The sequence below is a fragment of the Lepidochelys kempii genome, chromosome 1 (assembly GCF_965140285.1).
Source record: "Lepidochelys kempii isolate rLepKem1 chromosome 1, rLepKem1.hap1, whole genome shotgun sequence".
Lineage (NCBI taxonomy): Eukaryota > Metazoa > Chordata > Testudines > Cheloniidae > Lepidochelys > Lepidochelys kempii.
This window is the reverse complement of record NC_136380.1, coordinates 20806526-20825961: the sequence shown is the minus strand read 5'-3', so window position 1 is coordinate 20825961 and position 19436 is coordinate 20806526. Positions and strand designations below refer to the sequence as shown.

The window sequence follows — 19436 nt, the reverse complement described above, 5'->3', positions numbered from 1 at the left end:
CATTTTTTTAAAAAGTCTTAAATAATATGTCTTTACCTGTTTTCTTTTAATGGAAAATTAAATAAAATTTTAAAAATAAAGATTTCAAGGCAGATCCTTTTGTACTTGAACAGACCTTTGAAATTATCCTATTTTATCTAATTTTTTAAATCTAGACTATTTTATTTCCAATGCTGAATGGATTTAGGCACATGCTTAACATGTAGCTAGTCCAATTAAAGTTTCTGTAGGACTGGGGCCTTAGAGTTTTCCCAAGACCTGCCTAGACTTGGAAAATAAGTCATGTTTAAAAACATGTTTCCAAACACACTTTAACTAAAATGCTTTAAAACACTAGCGTAGATTAGTGTAGCTCCCCCCATCCTTGTTGTCACTCTTCACACAGAGAGACCCTTTTAAGCTAGGGTTACCAGTAAATACATATGTAATGCTGCTTTAGTGGCGTTTAAAAGCATGTTAGCTAACACGTTTATAAACTCAACCTGTTTCCTGGGCCACAAGGGCCTAAAGCACCCCTCACTGTGATGTCCAACCACCACACAAACAATAAAAATTAGCTCGGGATGTGCCCTAAATGACAGCTGCCATAAGCGAATGAAAACAAAGGGTTAACAATCAGCTCAACTCCTGGTCCCTCCTTTTTTTTTTTTTTACAAACACGGCATCATTAGCCCCCTCCTCTTCCACCTCTTCCAAGAACTAATGAACTCCCTTGGGGAGGGGAAAGCAAGTCGACCAGGAGCTGGTGTAGCGATCCGTAGTTTGCCTTGGTTGTCCCCTCCCAGGCAGCAGCAGGACCAAGGGTTTGCAGAGCACCCTGGCAGGACCATGACACACACACACGGGGGGCACAGCGGACAACCTTTCACCAAGGGCAAAAAGTAGCTTCCCCGCCCAGGCGCTGAACGCACCAGCAGCTGCAGCGGCCGGGGGCAGAGGAGAAGGGAGGCGATGGCTGTGCAAGCTGCTATCCTCAACCCCCATCACTTCATCCCCTTCTGCTTCCCTGCCTCCGGGGGCCTGGCGGACTATGCTGACCTTGAGAAGAGCTACGAGGACGGGGCAGCCGCTCTCCTGGGAGGAGGCGGAGGAGTGGGGGGAGGAGAAGACCCAGGGGGTTTAAAAGAAGCCACCAGGGACCTGCTGAGCTTCATCGACTCGGCGTCCAGCAACATCAAGCTGGCCCTGGACAAGCCGGTCAAGTCCAAGAGGAAAGTGAACCACAGGAAGTACCTGCAGAAGCAGATCAAGCGCTGCACGGGCATCATCGCCCCCGCCCCGGCAGCGCCAGCCCCGGCCGGGGGCCAGGAGCTGCCCAAGCGGCCGGCCCCGCCGGCAGGGGCCGCCTCGCCCCAGCCCTCCTGCCCGCCCGGCCCCGGCAAGCCCCCTGCCAAGCGGGAGGCCTCGCAGGCGGCCAGCAGCCTGCAGAGCAAGAGCCTGGCCGCCCTCTTCGACTCCCTGCACCAGGGCCGGGCTGGCGAGAAGGGCCCGGCCGCCGGCGGGGGCGGCGGCGGGGGCAGCGGCGGGGGCGGCCCCCGCAAGGTGCCGCTGCGGAACCGCAACCTGCCCCCTTCGTTCTTCACCGAGCCGGCCGCGCCGCCGCCCCGCGCCCCGCCGCTCAGCGCCAGCCCCAAGGCGCCGGAGCCGGGTGGCGGCAGCCCGGAGGCGGCGGAGTTCTTCGAGCTGCTGGGGCCCGACTACGGCGGCCTCCTCCCGGAGCAGCCCCCCGCGCACGAGGGCTTCCCGGCCCGGCTGCCCCCGGAGCTGGGCATGGAGCCCGCCCTGTACGAGCCCCACCTCCCGCCGCTGCCCCCGCACCTGCTCGGGGGGCTGCTCTACCCCGAGCCCGCCTGGAGCCCCCCCGCCAAGAAGAGCTCCCCGGCGGCGGCTCCCTGCAGCAGCCTGAGCCTGCCCGAGACCTTGCGGCCCCTGCCTGCCCTGGGGGCCCCAGGAGCGCCCATCTACCCGGCCAGCTCGGACCCGGCCCCCGCGGGCGGCGAGGAGAGCCCAGCCCAGCTGGCCGCCGCCTTTGCTCCCTACTTCCCCGACTGCCCCCTCCCGCCGCCTCCTCCCATGCCTTATGAGTACAGCGCCGGGTACAACAGGGTGGCCTATTCGGGCCTCTAGGGGAGGCTCGGGATGGAAGGCTGGGCTGGCAAAAAGCCGAGATCACTTTAATTCCCCCTCCCTTTACGCTGTTTGATTTAGGACAATAAACTCAGAAGAAAAAAAAAAGGGAGGGGAGGAGGGGGGCGCTGTGGAATGGGGATCGCACCCACTTAGCCCTTAATCCTGGGGCTGGGTTATAGCTGATAATTGATAACCTGATGGGTTTCCTTCCATAGCTGGAGTTTTTTGGTTTGGTTACTAGTCCGGATTCTTCTCTCCTATACACCAATGTAACTCCATTGACTTCAATACAGTCAAGGGCCTGATCCAAAGCCAACTGAAGTCAATGGGTTGACTTTTCACTAACTTCAGGGGGCTTTGGTCCAGACACTACTGGCACAGAGAAAAAGGTCAAGCTTTCTTTAGCTGCAATAAATTTAGGGCCAGATTTTGCCATAGAGCATAATATCTTACTCTGCTAGTAGTCCCACTGAGAATAACACAACTGTTTCGTAAGAGTGGCAGAATCTGGTCTTTAGGGTTTTATTTGCCTTCACATTCTGAACAGTCTCCCCTCTCCTTGTTCGGATTCTATCACTGCACATAATAAAAATGTAAACTATTTTATTCTTTCAGGTGTTTTATAGTGCACAGTAACTACATGTTGTTAGCATTATTTGAGATACGTTTTTATTTTACTGTAGGCAAATACAGTTGATTTACATTTCTTATGTTACATTGCAACGGGGGCTGCTTTTTCTTTAAAACAGCCGTGACCAATTGTGAGTGACTTGAGTTTAAAAGTAAAACTCAGTCAGCTCTTACAGTGTATTTAAAATCTTGATCCACACTTGTGTGCGTCATAAGTGCTGGCAGATTTTCAACAGAGGACACAAACAAGTGCAAAAATAATTTAAAAAAGTCAAGAAAACAACAAACATAACTATAAATGCTGTTACCAAATCTTAGTGTCCTGAAATTCAACAATGTGTTGCAGAATATTGCAAACAGCAATACTATAATAAATAAGTTAATTGATGGCATAATGTTCTGGACAAAATGTACTGTAGCAACGTGATTCCCACAAACTGTGTTGGATTTCTTTCAGGAATGTGTCAAAGCATTGAAAGTGACAGATCCGTTCTATTGTGTACAGGAGATTATTTGATAATCATTTAAATTATGTAAAAGAATCTATGATGAGTCCTATAAAAATAAAGCTGCACAATAGCTTAAAGACCTGTGGCTGTTACTACTGTTGGAACGAAATACACTAGAGTCTCTCCCACATCTTCATTTTTGGTAAAGTTCATTCACTAGATTTGGCTGGCAGAATTTAAGACAGTCTAGTGGTCACTTTTCTCTTTCCTAAATCCTCTGAAATGCTGTACTTTACCCTCAACAACCTATTCCTGTTTTGTGTTCTCTATTGAGTGTTTCAGTAAGATACTGGAATGACAGGAATTGTAGCAAATTATTATAAAGCCAAGGGATCAACATACTTACTTTCAGGAAACTAGTTCAACAGACTGTTAAGTTTCCTTTTGGGGAGTTGGTTGGGATGCCTATCTTAAAAGGCAGCTCTGGATTTTGGCTTTAGGCCAGTTAGAATTGGATTGTTTGTTTTTAAAATGGGAGTCAGATGGACAAGAAGTGTGAGGTATGGTGGACCAAATAGTACTCCCAGGGATGGCAAATCATTCTAACCTATGATATTGAAGGGAATTAAGAATAAAATGCCTCTTTCATTAACAAGTGCAAATACCGTTTTTAACAGAGATTTATGGTTAAGAACATTAAGATGTATGGAAGGGGAAGTGTGACTTTAAATAACACTTTGGAAATAAACGATTAGTCTTTCATCTAACTGTTTCAGTAATGGGCTTAATTTTACTTTTAAACAACAAAAATAATAGCTTATATTTATACAGCACCTTTCATCCAAAAAGATCCCCAAGTGATTTACAAATAACCTACCCATGTATACAGGAATCACTTCACTGAAAAGCAGGCACACTGGGCTGATATGAGGCATCTGTTTAATAACTGCACAGTGCTGTATTGTACACTGTAAATTCAATGCACTTTTAAAATATTGATTTTACTATAGTTTATTTCACTAAGCTTAAAAGAATGTATAAAAAACAATGGACAGCCAGTCCAGCCTATGTAGATAAATAAGAGAACCCTGACTCCTTGGTCAATTATAGTACAGAGTAGTATCATACTATGTTTGCTCAATTCTGTAGCCTTTACTTAGGCAAATCTACTGAAAAGTCTGGGAGTTTTGCTTTTTTCAGAGTGCAGCGTCAGAGCCAGTGTAACATCATGTAGTTACATTTTAGATTGTCAGGACAAGGTTGATTTCAATCCCATTTGAGTTGGTAAATTTTCTACAGTCTGGTAATGGTTTTGTTCTATTCTCTGTATGTGATTTTGTAGCAGTTTTGGACCATTATGTTTCCTCTTGGGACACTTCAGATCTAATGGCCTTGCACTGATATATTTAGCATAATATTACTTTGTCACTGAACTTTCTGACTTGAGGCATGATCCTGAATCCTTTGCACACTCAACACTCCCAGCGACTTAAGGGAAATTTTGGGTGTACAAGGGAGGGTTGGCCCATTGACTTTAATACATTAATAAGGGGTATGTTTTCACCTGAACTTTTTATTGAGCAATTTTATTTGTCTCTCAGGCTGCTGAAACCCTGCATATGAAAATTTATAATCACTGGAATCCTTATACTGTTTCAGGCAAAATTCCCACTGACTTCAATGGGAGTTTTGCCCAAATAAGGACTAACTGAGGTCTTCAGGAATGGACTTTGGAAGAGAAGAATTACAATATACCAGTTAAAAGAAAAGGAGTACTTGTGGCACCTTAGAGACTAACAAATTTATTTGAGCATAAGCTTTCATGGGCTACAGCCCACTTCATTGGATGTGTGGAATGGAACATATAGTAAGAAGATATATATACGTACAGAAAATCATGAAAAGGTGGGAGTTGTCATACAAACTGTAAGAGGCTAATTAATTAAGATGAGCTATTATCAGCAGGAGAAAAAACTTTTGTAGTGATAATCAAGATGGCCCATTTAGACAGTTGACAAGAAGGTGTGACGATACTTAACATGGTGAAATAGATTCAATATGTGTAATGACTCAGCCACTCCCAGTCTCAATTCAAACCCAAGTTAATGGTATCTAGTTTGCATATTAATTCAAACTCAGCAGTTTCTCATTGGAGTCTGTTTTTGAAGCTTTTCTGTTGCAAAATTGCCACCCTTAAGTCTGTTACTGAGTGGCCAGAGAGGTTGAGAAGGTACTGACTCTCATTCTCCATTGCCCTGCACCTTGTGTAGGCATGGTCATCTGTTCAAAGAGGGTGTAAAATGCTGACTTTGTAGCATTTTACACTCATTTTGCACTCTGCCCTTGTGTAAATGACTAAACAAAATGCAGGGAGATAGAAAATCAGTCTCATTGGGTCTGATGCTCCTCTCACATCAGTGTGAGAAGCAACTCTGTTGAAATGAGTGGAGTTACGAGTTATGCTGGTATAAAACCAATGTAGCAGCCTGATCTTACTTCTACTGAGGTTATAAAAGGACTCTTTCTGTTGACTTCAGCAAGAGTTGGATCAGGCTCACTGAGCCAAAGCTAGAAACGCTTTTCTCACCTTTTACTCAGTCCATACTCAGGCAAAACTCCCATTGCCTTAAATGAGAATCTTACTTAAGAACTTTGGGATTTGGCCCACTGAATATATTTTAAAATTAGTGTTCACTTACAGTGCTAATATATTTCTGGTATAGAAGTATTTTAGAGGTAATCTGCACAACAGTTATTGCAAAGCAAACTGAGTGTCTGACAACACTAAAGCAGCTAACAATGGTTGAGTTGATCTAAACAATTGTTTCCCCTGACAAAAACCAAACAAAGGACTTCTATGCAACTTTAAAAAAAAGAATTGTGTGCCACACTGCATGCCTTGAAGTGAAGGTGATTGGATCATTTCCAGATTGAATAGCGCCACCTACTGCAGCTGAAAGGCTGTGTTATGTTCTCTGCGTTTTGTGTGGGCTTTTATTTTTGCAGGTTTGCACAAGCTTAATAATATAGTCATAATGTAAATACCATACAGAAGCCCCATTTACACTTAAATACTGTTGGGAAATTACTATAACTATTTAAAAGCCCAATATTGAGTGTTGGTCCAAATAAAATTTTTTATAACTGAACAGGGTATTGTGTCCAATATGCTTTTACAAGAAGTCACTGTCTTCTTTTTTGAGAACTAAAATTGATCCTTTTTAGCTTTTGTTTTTTTTAAAGAAGTATTGTGTTCCTTTTAATACAAATAGATAGAGATACATTTCCCAGCTGGTTTTATTCTTCACTGAAATATATATGTTTCCTTATGAGGATCTATTATTAAATCATCAAAATAACTTTTTTTAAAGAACTTTTAAAAAGGGCCCAGGTAATACATCAAATTTGCAAAGTTCTGTTTTGTGGCTGAAATATTTTATGCATGTTGTACTGTTTGACCAAAATCGTCTCTGGAAATGAATATACAAATGGGTTAATTTTTATATGCAGTAAAGATGATGAAATAGGTGCAAAATAATAAGAACCCCTTTATTTTTAAATGGTGGAAACATATTTTTCTATAATAATGATTGACTGATGAGACTAACAAAGGGATCACAACTAATATCGAGTGTTTTTGATATCCCATGATTTAAAAAGTCTCGGCCTTATTCAAAGCACATTGAAGGCAAAGGAGTCTTTCCACTGACTTCAGTGGGCTTTGCTGGATTAGGCTCCCTAATGTCTTGAAGACCTGAGGCTGAAATTGATCTGATGCATTCTAATTATTAATTTAATAATGAGTCATCCATTTAATGTTAGGAAAAAAAAGGTACAGAAATAATTGTAAAACATTGGTTCTTTGCCTGTGAATAAACTGGTTTTGGCAACAATGCACAAATGGAAGGTAATCCTGCAGTTATTGACAACAGGAATAATAAAAATATGTTGGCTGATTCTTTAAAGAATATGAGATGGATAAAAATTTAGTGACATGTAAGCAAACATGTTGGAAATATCAGGGATCCAATCTTGCATGCCCAGGGACTGGTCTGACTGGAATTTTCAGCATCTCAGACCAGGGCTTTGGAGCGGAGCCAGGAGCTGGAGCGTGGAGCTGCAGGTTTTTTCCTGGAGCTGGAGCAGAGCCAGAGCACAGCTCCAAAGCCCGTCTCAGACAATCATGTCCTACCAGCTCAAGTAAGGTCTCCTGAGTCCGGATTTGTGCCCTATCCACCAGACCAATATTTTTCATCTATGTCAGGTGGGCAACTCCTTATTCAAAGTCAAACTTCACCACTCCCTTTCATTTACTATGAAAATGTATCAATGATAAGTCTAAGTAATTTATTTGTGTCTGTGTTTCGAGAGCTTGACGAGACTACTTGATCTTGAAGAGTAAGGGTGTGCGGGGAGTGGTGGAGCAATATTTTTTTTTTGCTTTAGATCGGAATAACATTTTCAATTTGAACACCCTCCCCCCCACCAACTTGGGATTCATGACCCACTGGTGGAGAAACTCACTAGACCATTCTCTCTGCCCCACTAAAGCTTGAGTAAGAAGAGCAAGATGTGTCCCTAAAAGAAGAATATGAGGATGGAGCTGAGCAATATTTCTACTAAATTTAAAAGGGGCCGTGTGTGGGATTTTTTCCCTTTTCTTTCAAAAAATCTGTGGTGGTGACATACTTTATTTGGCGAAGAAGTTAGGATCTCAAGGGGAAGCAAACATTAACAGCCTGATCTTGCACTCCCTGAGTGTCCATGTCCTCCATGGAATATTTGGGTGTGCAAAAAATTCTGGATTGGCCTCCAGATTAGGAAGTAGGGTCCTGTTCAAGCTATCTGGTAACATTTTCTGTAGTATAACCATTGACATGGAAAGGCTATGTTTCATGATGCTGCTTGCTGGTATTTTAAACTTCCATCCCTTGGACTCCAAAGTTTCTTTTAGACCTCTGGAAAAAAAAGTTGTCATCGTGCTAAGAAGAAAGCCTTTAATTGTCACTATTTGCAAATAGTCCCACCAGGCCAAGAGACAGGCTTTGCTAACCAGGCAGGAAGAACAGCAGAAAAGCCTACAGGACTTTATAAGAGAGCAGGCCAGCGTGCACCAGCAACTCCTGCAACAAATGGTGAGTCCCACAGTAGGGGAAGGCACCTGGCCGCCGAGCTGGGACTCTGTAAAATGGGGCCAGTGGATGACCCGGATGCCTTCCTTGGTACGTTCATGCGGGTAGCGACGGGTGCCGGATGGGATAGGGCTACCTGGGCCCTACGTCTGGCTCCCTACCTAGCAGACGAAGCTCAAGCGGCCTACGTGGCATCGAGTGATGAACAGGCCAGGAACTATGAGGCGGTGAGGGTGGCTGTCCTAGATCGGGTGGGTTTGTCGGCAGAGAAATACCGCCAAAAGTTCCAGTTGACCCAATGGATGGGGGCTGTGCGGCCCCGGGCATTCGTCCAGAGATTGATGAACGGGACCACCCACTGGCTGAGGCCCGAGACGCAAATGGTGGGGGAAATAATGGACACCCTAGTCCTAGAACAATTGCTACAGGGCCTCCCTGATACTATCTGATTCTGGGTCAGGCGACATCAGGCAAGTACAGTCGATGCAGTGGTCAAGCTGACCAAGGAATACATGGAGGCAGACATCCCCCAAAGGGAGGGCTGACCCTATAAGCTCATAGAGTGGGGGAAGAAATCGAGGGAACCCCTCCCTGGGAAAGGCCTGGAGAGGAAGAAGGAGGAACCCTGAGGAGCTCCCAATAGAGCCGGTGTGATCGTTTGTTGACAGTGCAGGCGGCCAGGACATGAAAAGGGAGACTACCCAGACATGGAATGTGGGTGGGATGAATTTTGTGGCTGGACTAATGCTGGAGGGCAGGAAAGGGGGCAGAGGTTGTCCACCATCCCGGTGAGGGTAGGAAGGAAACCCCAGAGGGGCCTGGTGGATACGACTTCAGCCTGCTTGCTCGTCCACAGGGGGCTGGTAAAACCGCAGTGGATAATTCCAGGTGCACGGATGGCCCTGGAGTGTATCCATTGGCAGGAAATACTTTCCGATGACCCAGGTGCCCCTAGAAGTGTGGGGCAGATTTAAATGGAACTGGTTCAGGTAGTAGAGGGGTTACCATACCCTGTTGTGTTGGGTACAGACTGTGGCCCTCTCCCTGGAAGGAAAAGGAAAGGTTCCCTGAAGAAGGGGCTGGGGACCCCTAGACTGAGAAGCCCCGGTAAGGAAGAAGAGCAGGGTCCTTGGGGAAGCGAACACAAAACCCTAGGCAATAGAGCCCAGGTAGGATAGAAAGAGGGGAAGGAGGTGCGGGGGAGAACATAAAATGGCCATATTGGGTCAGACCAAAGGTCCATCTAGTTCAGTGTCCTGTCTTTCAAAAGTGGCCAATGCCATATCCCCCAGAGGGAATGAACTAACAGGTAATCATCAAGTGATCCATCCTCTGTCGCCCATTCCCAACTTTTGACAAACAGAGGCTAGGGACAGCATCCCGGTTAATAGCCATTGATGGACCTATCTTCCATGAACTTATCTAGTTCTTTTTTGAACCCTGTTATAGTCTTGGTCTTCATAACATCCTCTGCCAAGGACTTCCACAAGTTGACTGTGCATTGTGTGAAAAAATACTTTATTTTGTTTGTTTTAAACCTGTGGCCTATTAATTTCATTTGGTGACCCCTAGTTCTTGTGTTATGAGAAGGAGTAAATAATACTTCCTTATTTACTTTCTCCACACCTGTCATGATTTTATAGACTTCATCTTCCTTTAGTAGTCTCTTTTCCAAGCTGAAAAGTCCCAGTCTTATTAATCTCTCCTCATACAGGAGCCATTCCATACCCCTAATAAATTTTGTTGCCCTTTTCTGAACTTTTTCCAATTCCAATATATCTTTTTTGAGATGGGGTGACCACATCTGCACACAGTATTCAAGATGTGGGCGTACCATGGGTTTATATAGAGGCAATATGATATTTTCAGTCTTATTATCTACCCCTTTCTTAATGGTGCCCAAAATTCTGTTAGTATTTTTGACTGCTGCTGCACATTGAGTGGATGTTTTCAGAGAACTATCCACAATAACTCCAAGATCTCTTTCTTGAGTGGTAATGCCTAATTTAGACCCCATCATTTTATATGTATAGTTAGGATTATGTTTTCCAATGTGCATTACTTAGCATTTCTCAACATTGAATTTCATCTGCCATTTTGTTGCCCTGCCACCCAGTTCTGAGAGATCCTTTTGTAGGTCTTCGCAGTCTGCCTGGGACTTAACTATTTTGAGTAGTTTTGTATCATCTGCAAATTTTGCCACCTCACTGTTGACCCCTTTTTCCAGATCATTTATGAATATGTTGAATAGATCTGATCCCAGTACAACCCCCAGGGGGACACCACTATTTACCTCTCTCCATTTTGAAAACGGACCATTGATTCCTATCCTTTGTTTCCTATCTTTTAACCAGTTACCTGTCCATGAGAGCACCTTCCCTCGTATCCCATGACAGCTTAGACAGAGATGGCCAGCCCAAACCTCTTAGAGGGAGAAAAGGGGCAACTGGAGCTCCCCACAACGCAGCTCCCAGGCGAGGAGACACGGACCCCGCTTGGTGCTTGGGAGAACCTGAGGCCCGTGGTGTCCTGGAGAAGATCGGGACTGACCCCCAACCCCCTACCGGAAGAAAAGGGGATAAAGGAGAAGGGATGCCCGCAGGGGTGCGACTGGTGTAAGGACCTGTGGGTGGTGGTAAAGCTATGGGGGCATCCACCCCCTGCAAAGCGTACTTTTTGAGGGTAGGAGATGAAGGAACCCCTCCGAAATGATTCTGGGGATCACCCAAAAGAAGGGGAGAGACTCCCCTGGACAAACCCCGCTGGCAGGGGGCGGAGAGGATGAGGAAGGATGAACCTGGCAGTTCATCACAGGGGAGGTGTGTGACAGGGTGCTGGCTAAGGAAAACTGAGCCAGGCCTCTGTCACACCAGCTCCAGTCAAGAATGGGGAATTGGAGCTGGCTGAGTAAGCCCAGGCCTGATTGGCAAATGGGGAACTTGTTAGCCAGGGGCCTCATTAGCCAGGGGCTACATAAAGGCTGTAGGAAAGAAGCCAGGGGGAGAGTGGAAAGGGAGAACCCAGGGAGTTAGAGGGCGTGGGAGTGCGTCTCTGTAAGACTGAGGCTATTTGTAGCTACAAGGTTGTGGGACAGTAAACTAAATAAAGAGCAGGGGTGATTGCACCAATGCAGAGGTCTCTGGCTGGTTTGTGGGCGCAGCAGGGGCTAGAGGGGCCCAGCTGCATCTCGTTACAGGACTATTGGATATCTGGACTATCACCAGCAAGTAATAAAGTTCTACAGGCCAAATTCTGCCTTGAGTTCCAGCTGCATTGTCCCATTTCCTTCTGGGGGTTTGGCAGATGAAACTCATTCGATTCTTAGTAAACCATCCTGTTGTCGATACCCAGAAAGCAATGGAACCATGCTCTTTCTCTTAGCTGGGTGCGCTCTGTAGCACTGAAAGGAGAGGGCTCTGAATCTACGCAATGGGCAGATCTGAGAAGAAGGCCTGGTTGGAAATTTTAGGCAAAAATTAAATTTCAATGAAAAACAGAAATGAAAATTTTCATGAGACCCTCCCTGTTTTCATGAGACCCTCCCTGTTTTCTCACCAGTGGCTAAGTAATAAGGTGCCATTTTTACATAGTGACTTTTCATAGTGGAACCCCACTTTACAGATTAGATACAGTTGCCTCTAAACACTTTAATAAAGAGATATAAAGCAGTTACCAGCATTTGGGGTGGTTTTAACAACCATGCTTGCCCTATGAAGAAAACCCACTCTTCAGTTTGATAGCCAGACCTTTAGCTTCTTTGTCTATTCATGTGCCTGGGAGGAGTGATTCAAAGTTCGTCATTAATTAGTGATTTTATCTAGATTTCCTTTTCAGCACCAAAAGGTCACTGTGCCCTTGAAGTGCTGGCAAAACAAATGTCACAGGTTTGCACAGTAAGTTGAGGACCGTGACTAAGCAGCCTCTGCGAGTGATTTAAATAGGAGAGGAGTAATTTGGAGGAACTGGTAGAAAGAAATTTCCCACTGCTTGAAGTGGTGCATTGTGCACTGAACACACATCTGAGCTCCAGGGCTGATATAATTTATTATTATTGTTTATGGTGCGGTTGAGCTCAGAGGCCCCTTCTCGCTATCAGGGCCCCCATTGTGCTAGGCACTGTACAGATGCATAGCAAGAGACAGCCCCTGTCTCCAACAGTTTGGTGATTGGGATAGTCTGGAACAGCTGGCAAGGTTATGGACACTTCCTCTAGCCAGCTGGGGCAGAGTGCTTCCTGACAATGGAATGACTTTACTGTGATGTTGACCCTTTCATTAAGGCTAGACCATATAGTACTATCGAAAAACCGCTACCACCTCTTGAGTGCCAAATTCTCCAAATTGCTTCCTATGCCTTCTGGGTCCCAAAAGCCCCGGTTGTCCTCCACAGCTGCCAAAACCTCTAGCTCCCTTCTTAAGAGCTTTTCCAATGCAGTTAGGCACTGTCAAAAGAAAAATCTGTGACTCATTGAAACTTGGAGCAGCATAAGACATTGATTTTCATATCAAAATAAGTACATCACAATGGCTGAGTCAATGGGTCAATTATTCATTTTCATATTTGATTTAACGCAAATCTCAATTTTGAATTCACCTGAGTCTTCCACAGAATTTTCATTTTGCTGCATCACCAAAACCCAGGGCCTTGCCACAGAATTTAGGTTAAGCTTGCCACAAGGTACGTGAGCTGTGTGTACGTCACGGATTGTAGAGGATGTGGAAAAAATAGAAAGTGTGCAGAGAAGAGCTACAGAAATGATTCAAGAGCTGGAAAAAATGCCTTGAAGGTAACTTGATTGCAGTGTATAAGTACCTTCACAGGGAGAAAACACCAGGTACTAAAGTGCTCTATAATTAAGGCTACATTTTAGTCACGGATATTTTTAGTAAAAGTCATGGACAGGTCTCGGGCAGTAAACAAAAATTCATGGCCTCTGACCTGTTCATGACTTTTACTATATACCCCTAACTAAAACTTGGATGGGGGGCCACGGGTGCTCTGGGGTGGGAGGTGGTCCGGGGGCACCACAGGTGCTGGGGGAGGTGGCCCAGGACCCTGTTGGTGCTGGGGGCGTGGGGTGGGCAGTGGTGCACGGCCCAGGACCCCCAATGGTGCGGGGGGTGGAGGAGAGCCCAGGACCCCTGCTGGTGCTGGCCAGGGGAGGATTGGCAGGGGCTTCTTACTTGGCTCCGCGTGTCTCTGCAGCTCCTAGGCGGTGGAGGGGTCAGGAGGCTCCACATACTGCTTCCACCACTGGGCCACAAGCACTGGCTGCGCACTTCCCATTGGCCAGGAACCGCAGCCAATGGGAGCTGTGGGGATGGGGCTTGTGGGCACGGGCTGTGCACAGAGCTCCCTGGCCCCTCTGTCGCCTAGGAGCTGCAGGGCCATACCAGTGGGAGCTGGGGAACCCCCTACCCTGAGGTAAGTGCTCCCGGACCCCCGAGCCCCTGCCCCTAGCCCTGACCCCCTACAACACATCCAAACTGCTGCTGCTGGCCCAGGGCAGCCCCTGAGTCAGCACTGGCTGCTGCAGAAGTCACAGAAAGTCACAAAACCCGTCACTTCTGTGCCTCCATGACAGATTCCATCCTTATCTATAATCTAGCAGAGCAAGGCATAACAAGAGCCAGTGGCTGGAAGCTGAAGCCAGACAAGACTAAATTAGAAAGCAGGCATAGATTTGTATCAGGGAGGGTAATTAACCATTGGAACAAACTACCAAGGGAAGTGGTGAATTCTCAATTCCTTCATGACTTCAGATGCCTTACTGGAAGTTAGACTTTAGCCAAACACAAGTTATTGGATGCAATTCAGGGGTGATCGGGTGAAATTCTATGGCCTGTGTTTTACAGGAGGTCACACTAAATGATCCAATGGTCCCCTCGGTCTTAAAGTCTGTGAATATATGAGAATATGTGGTGTGCAAACCAAGATCTATTTAGGGATTGATACCACGCTCATCACCATAGGCTCCAAGCAGCTAAAATTAATTTTTTTTTAAAGAAAAGCAAATACAGCTAGACATGACTCAAAGACATTCTTGGATTGCATGGTGTTACTATGGGAAGGCTGATCAAAGAAGTGAGTTTCAGATCTTGCTCGGAAGGTGCTAAGGTTTGTGCTTATCCTGGCTGCAGTTCCATGGCTCCAGTGGAATGTAGCTATTGTGGGAAGTCGTGAGAACACAAAGTGTTGTAAGCAAGACACAAGAAGTAATTCTTCTGCTCTACTCAGCGCTGATTCGGCCTCAACTGGAGTATTCTGTCCAGTTCTAGGCGCCACATTTCAGGAAAGATGTGGACAAATTGGAGAAAGTCCAGAGGAGAGCAACAAAAATGATTAAAAGTCTAGATAACATGGCCTAGAAGACTGAGAGGGGACATGATAACAGTTTTCAAGTACATAAAAGGTTGTTACAAGGAGGAGGGAGAAAAATTGTTCTTCTTAACCTCTGAGGATAAAACAAGAAGCAATGGGCTTAAATTGCAGCAAGGGAGGTTTAGGTTGGACATTAGGAAAAACTTCCTAACTGTCAGAGTGGTTAAGCAATGGAATAAATTACCTAGGGAAGTTGTGGAATCTTCATCATTGGGGATTTTTAAGAGCAGGTTAGACAAATACCTGTCAGAGATGGTTTAGATCAGAGGTAGGCAAACTACGGCCCGCGGGCCACATTATGGGACTTTCGTGCCCAGCCCCTGAGCTCCTGGCCCAGGAGGCTAGCCCCCGGCCCCTCCCCTGCTGTTTCCCCTCCTCCACAGACTCAGCTCACTCTGACGCCAGAACAATGCTCTGGGTGGCAGGGCTGCGAGCTCCTGCTGGGCAGTGCCGCTGCAGAGCCGTGGCCTGACCCGGTGCTCTGTGCTGCGCGCTGGCGTGGCTGGCTCCAGCCGGGCATGCGGCTGCCTGTCCTGGTGCTCCAGGCAGCGCGATAAGGGGGCAGGGAGCAGGGGGGGTTGGACAGAGGGCAGGGGAGTTCAGGGTGGTGGTCAGGGGGTGGGGGTGTGGATAGGGGTCGGGGTGGTCAGAAGGTGGGGAACAGGGGGGTCGAATGGGAGCAGGGGTCCCGGGGGGGCAGTCAGGAAGGAGGGGGGGTTGGATGGGGCGGCAGGGGGCAGTCAGGGGTAGGAGGTCCGAGGGTGGTCAGGGAACAGGGAGGGGTGGATGGGGCAGGGGTCCCGGGGGCGCTGTCAGGGGACAGGGAACAGGTGGGGTTGGATGGGGCAGGAGTCCCGGTGGGGCCGTCAGGGGGCGAGAAGCAGGGGGGGTCGGATAGGGGCTGGAGGCCGGGCCATGCCTGGCTGGGTGAGGCACAGCCTTCCTAACTGACCCGCCATACAATTTCGGAAACCCGATGTGGCCCTCAGGCCAAAAAGTTTGCCCGCCCCTGGTTTAGATAATACTTAGTCCTGCATTGAGTGCGGGGGACTGGACTAGATGACCTCTCGAGATCCCTTCCAGTTCTATGGTTCTATGAAAGTGAGAAGGTCCTACAGGTAATTTGGGTTAATTTTATGCAGGGCTTTGACAGTCAGGGTCAAACCCTTGACTCTGACCTGGTTTTCTACAGGGACCCAGGGGACAGAGCGGAGTGCTGGGGCTGAGGTGCTCTCAGCAAGCTGCACGGCTGAGCAGGAGGCGCTGCCGTGTTCTGAACCAATTGCTGAGTTTTAAAGGTCAGTGGCTTGAAACTGAGGTGCGGAGAACTACAGAACTCGTACTTGGGCGTTATGAATGCATGAGGCACGGTGCTTAAGTTTGAATTGGAGAGGAGGGAATGCAGCATCCTCTCCAGTCATAGAAGCAAACAGATTTTTTTTTGTCTGTGCAACCAAGGCTATTTGGGTATCCAGAAGCAGGAAGTCACCCAGGTGAACACCCAGACAGCTCCCCCAACCTGGAGCAAATATTCACCAGCAACTACACACCACACTTACCCAGGAACCAAACCCTGCAACAAAGCCCGGTGCCAACTCTGCCTGCATATCTATTCAAGGGACACCATCATAGGACCTAACCACATCAGCCACATCATCAGGGGCTCGTTCACCTGCACATCTACCAATGTGATATATGCCATCATGTGCCAGCAGTGCCCCTCTGCCATGTACATTGGGCAAACCGGACAGTCTCTACACAGAAGAATAAATGGACACAAATCAGATGTTAAGAATTATAACATTCAAAAACCAGTAGGAGAACACTTAAATCTCCCTGGTCACTCAATAACAGACTTAAAAGGGGAAATTCTTCAACAAAAAACCTTCAAAAACAGACTCCAATGAGAAACTGCAGATCTGGAATTAATTTGCAAACTGGACGCCATCAAATTAGGCCTGAACAAAGACTGGGAGTGGATGGGTCACTACAAAAACTAATTTCCCCCTGCTGCTATTCATACCTTCTTGTCAACTGTTTGAAATGGGCCACCTTGTTTACATTGGCCTCATTAGCACTACAAAAGTGATTTCCACCTCTTCTTGTCAACTGTTGAGAATAGCCCACTTCCACCTTAATTGAATTGTCTCTTTAGCACTGACCCCCCACTTGGTAAGGCACCTACCGTCTTTTCATATGCTGTGTATTTATACCTCCCTACTGTATGTTCTACTCCATGCATCTGATGAAGTGGGTTTTAGCCCATGAAAGCTTATACCAAAATACATTTGTTAGTCTCTAAGGTGCCACAAGGACTCCTTGTTGTTTCTCCCTAATCTGCTAGTCTATGTACCAGTCTGATAAATAGGCAAAAGTGGCAGACAGAAGTCCTCTAGAGCCCTCAAGTGGTTTGCTTTGAATACTACAGCCTATTTACTTTGAATGTTCAGTTCAAAATTAGCCATGAAAATTGAGGCTAGATTTTGATTTCAGTTACACCAGTGTAAATCTGAAGTAATTCTGCTGATGTGAAATAGAATTATTCTGGATTTACCCTGCCATAATTTAGATCAGAGTCAGGCTCTTACACAAAAAGTTCCTCATCACTGGAGTTATCTTCATATCAATTGAAAATACCTTACCATGTTACTGAGCTATAAAAATGCTAGCATGTAGTAAGTATACCAGTATCAGTGTGGCTATGCCACATGTATTCCTTATGATGGGCAAAATACCTGGTGTAAATAGTTGCAACTCCACTGAAGCCATTAAACTAGAGATATCTGTATGCATAACTGATGGAAGAGCAGGGGAAAAGCAATGTATTGGCAGATATTTTAGCTAGAACTTTGTACATTAGGAAGGGAGATGGGGCAAGAAGAGTTAAATAGTTCTGAGTTTTGCCTTCCTGGGGAAAGACTACGATTGCAGTTGTGTTAACAGTAGATGCAAGGGTTTTTGAAAAGGTTGTACATCAAGACCAGCTTTACTAGGATGAAATTAGCATATGCTTATCTTTAAGTATGTGCTTAAATCCTACTGGCTTAATGCTTTTCTGAATCAGGGCCTTGGAGCAATTTAATAGCTTCTTGGATTCTGCTCAGAGTAATGCCCCTTTAAAATTTATGATGTATTGTCACTTTATATTTTTCTATCAATATGGGGAATTTTAACTTCTGTAGGAACTTTTTGATGTCAGTTAGGACTATGTTGTCCGTTTGTCCACTTTTCCTGTAAATACTGTTGTGCTTTCTCCCATGCCACTGCTTTTACTTGGGAACGCCCCCCAGCAATATTCTCAAAGCCATCACCTTATCCTCTTTTAAATTCCTCTTTAAAATTTCCTTTTGCTGTGATGCCTGCAATTCACTGCCACCTGGCACTGGTTAGGCTGGTGATTGGTTGAGACTGCTGTTATAACTAATTTATGCTTGCACACCTGTCCCTAATCTTGTCCTCCCACCTCCCGATTGTCTGTTTATTCACCTGTTGCCCATTGTCTAGATACTAGATTGTGCACTGACTGGGGAAGAGATGCTCTCTGTGTTACAGTATTTATTTGTGCAGTGCCTAGCACAATTGGGCCCTGATCCCTGGCTGTGGTGTCTAGCTACGATTCAATATCAACAATAATATTAATTGTTGTTCCTGTACCTTTTATATCTATTAGCTTTTTCAGATGAGAAAAGGTCCAGTTCATTTTTAGTCTGAGTTACTTTCTACAAGAGTTTAGTTGTTACGGTGGCTCTCCCATGCCTTACACCTTGTGTAGTCATTTAGGCTTGTGCAAAGTTATGTGTAAAATTCTACCCTATTAGAATGGTAACATTCTGCACCCACTTTGTACTCCCCGGCCTGATTCTTCACTGTCCTGCTTTGGGTAGCCATTTATACCTATGCAAAAGGGATGTAAATACTACTCAGGACATAGGCCCTGATCCAGCAAAGCACTTCAGCACATGCTTAGCATTAAGCATTGGAGAAGTCCCATGGGTCTGATCTAACTGATTGAAGCCAGTGGGATACTTTCCAGTGGCTTTAATGGCAATTGGCTAAGCCCCATTGATTTCAATGGAGCTACTCGTGTGTAAAGTTAAGCATGTGTTTTAGAGCTTTTCTGGACTGGGGCCATGCTGTTGTTGCAATTTGGTTCTTTACTGGAGGCTGCTAGGAGACTGCTATTTCTGTGTCTGTTTTTGTGCTAATATTGGTCTCAGAGCTTTTTTTAAAGCAGAAATGTGTCCTGTGGGTGTTTCTGTGGGTGTTCCACAGCTCCATGTGGGAATGGAGCTAGAGGTCTGTGCTTATGCAGTTGAGAGGTAGGTCTGTATCACATGGTGCTCCCTGTCCCTTTGAATATAGTCATTCCTGGTGAACAGGAGCAATTCTTTATCTCGTCCCCTTGGTAAAGAAAGGTAGAACTTTACAAGCAGATCCATGCTAGGTTCAAACTGATTAGAAGCTTCCACTTACTTAAGCTTTCACCCATCTCACCAACTGTTTTCATCCATACCATCTCCAGCACAGACCTATATCTAGTTAGAAGTGGATACTACTCTATTACAACTGTTCCTATGTGTCTGCCTTTAATTCATGGCAAGTTGGGGGAGAGATCTAGATGCAGATTTGATGGAAGCAATTGTGTTATGGAAGATGCTTGAATTGGCTTTTCTTTTTTACTTCTTAATCACAATTTTCCTCAATATTATTAAAA

General features: G+C 45.8%; 1 protein-coding gene across 1 annotated transcript; it reads left to right on the top strand.

The window, feature by feature from the left end:
- The first annotated feature begins 689 nt into the window (after window positions 1-689).
- Window positions 690-3346, top strand: FAM181B (family with sequence similarity 181 member B). Its single transcript, XM_073335804.2, has one exon. The coding sequence runs from the start codon at window positions 952-954 to the stop codon at window positions 2125-2127; it is 1176 nt and encodes a 391-aa protein (XP_073191905.2). The 5' UTR covers window positions 690-951; the 3' UTR covers window positions 2128-3346.
- Window positions 3347-19436: the final 16090 nt, after the last annotated feature.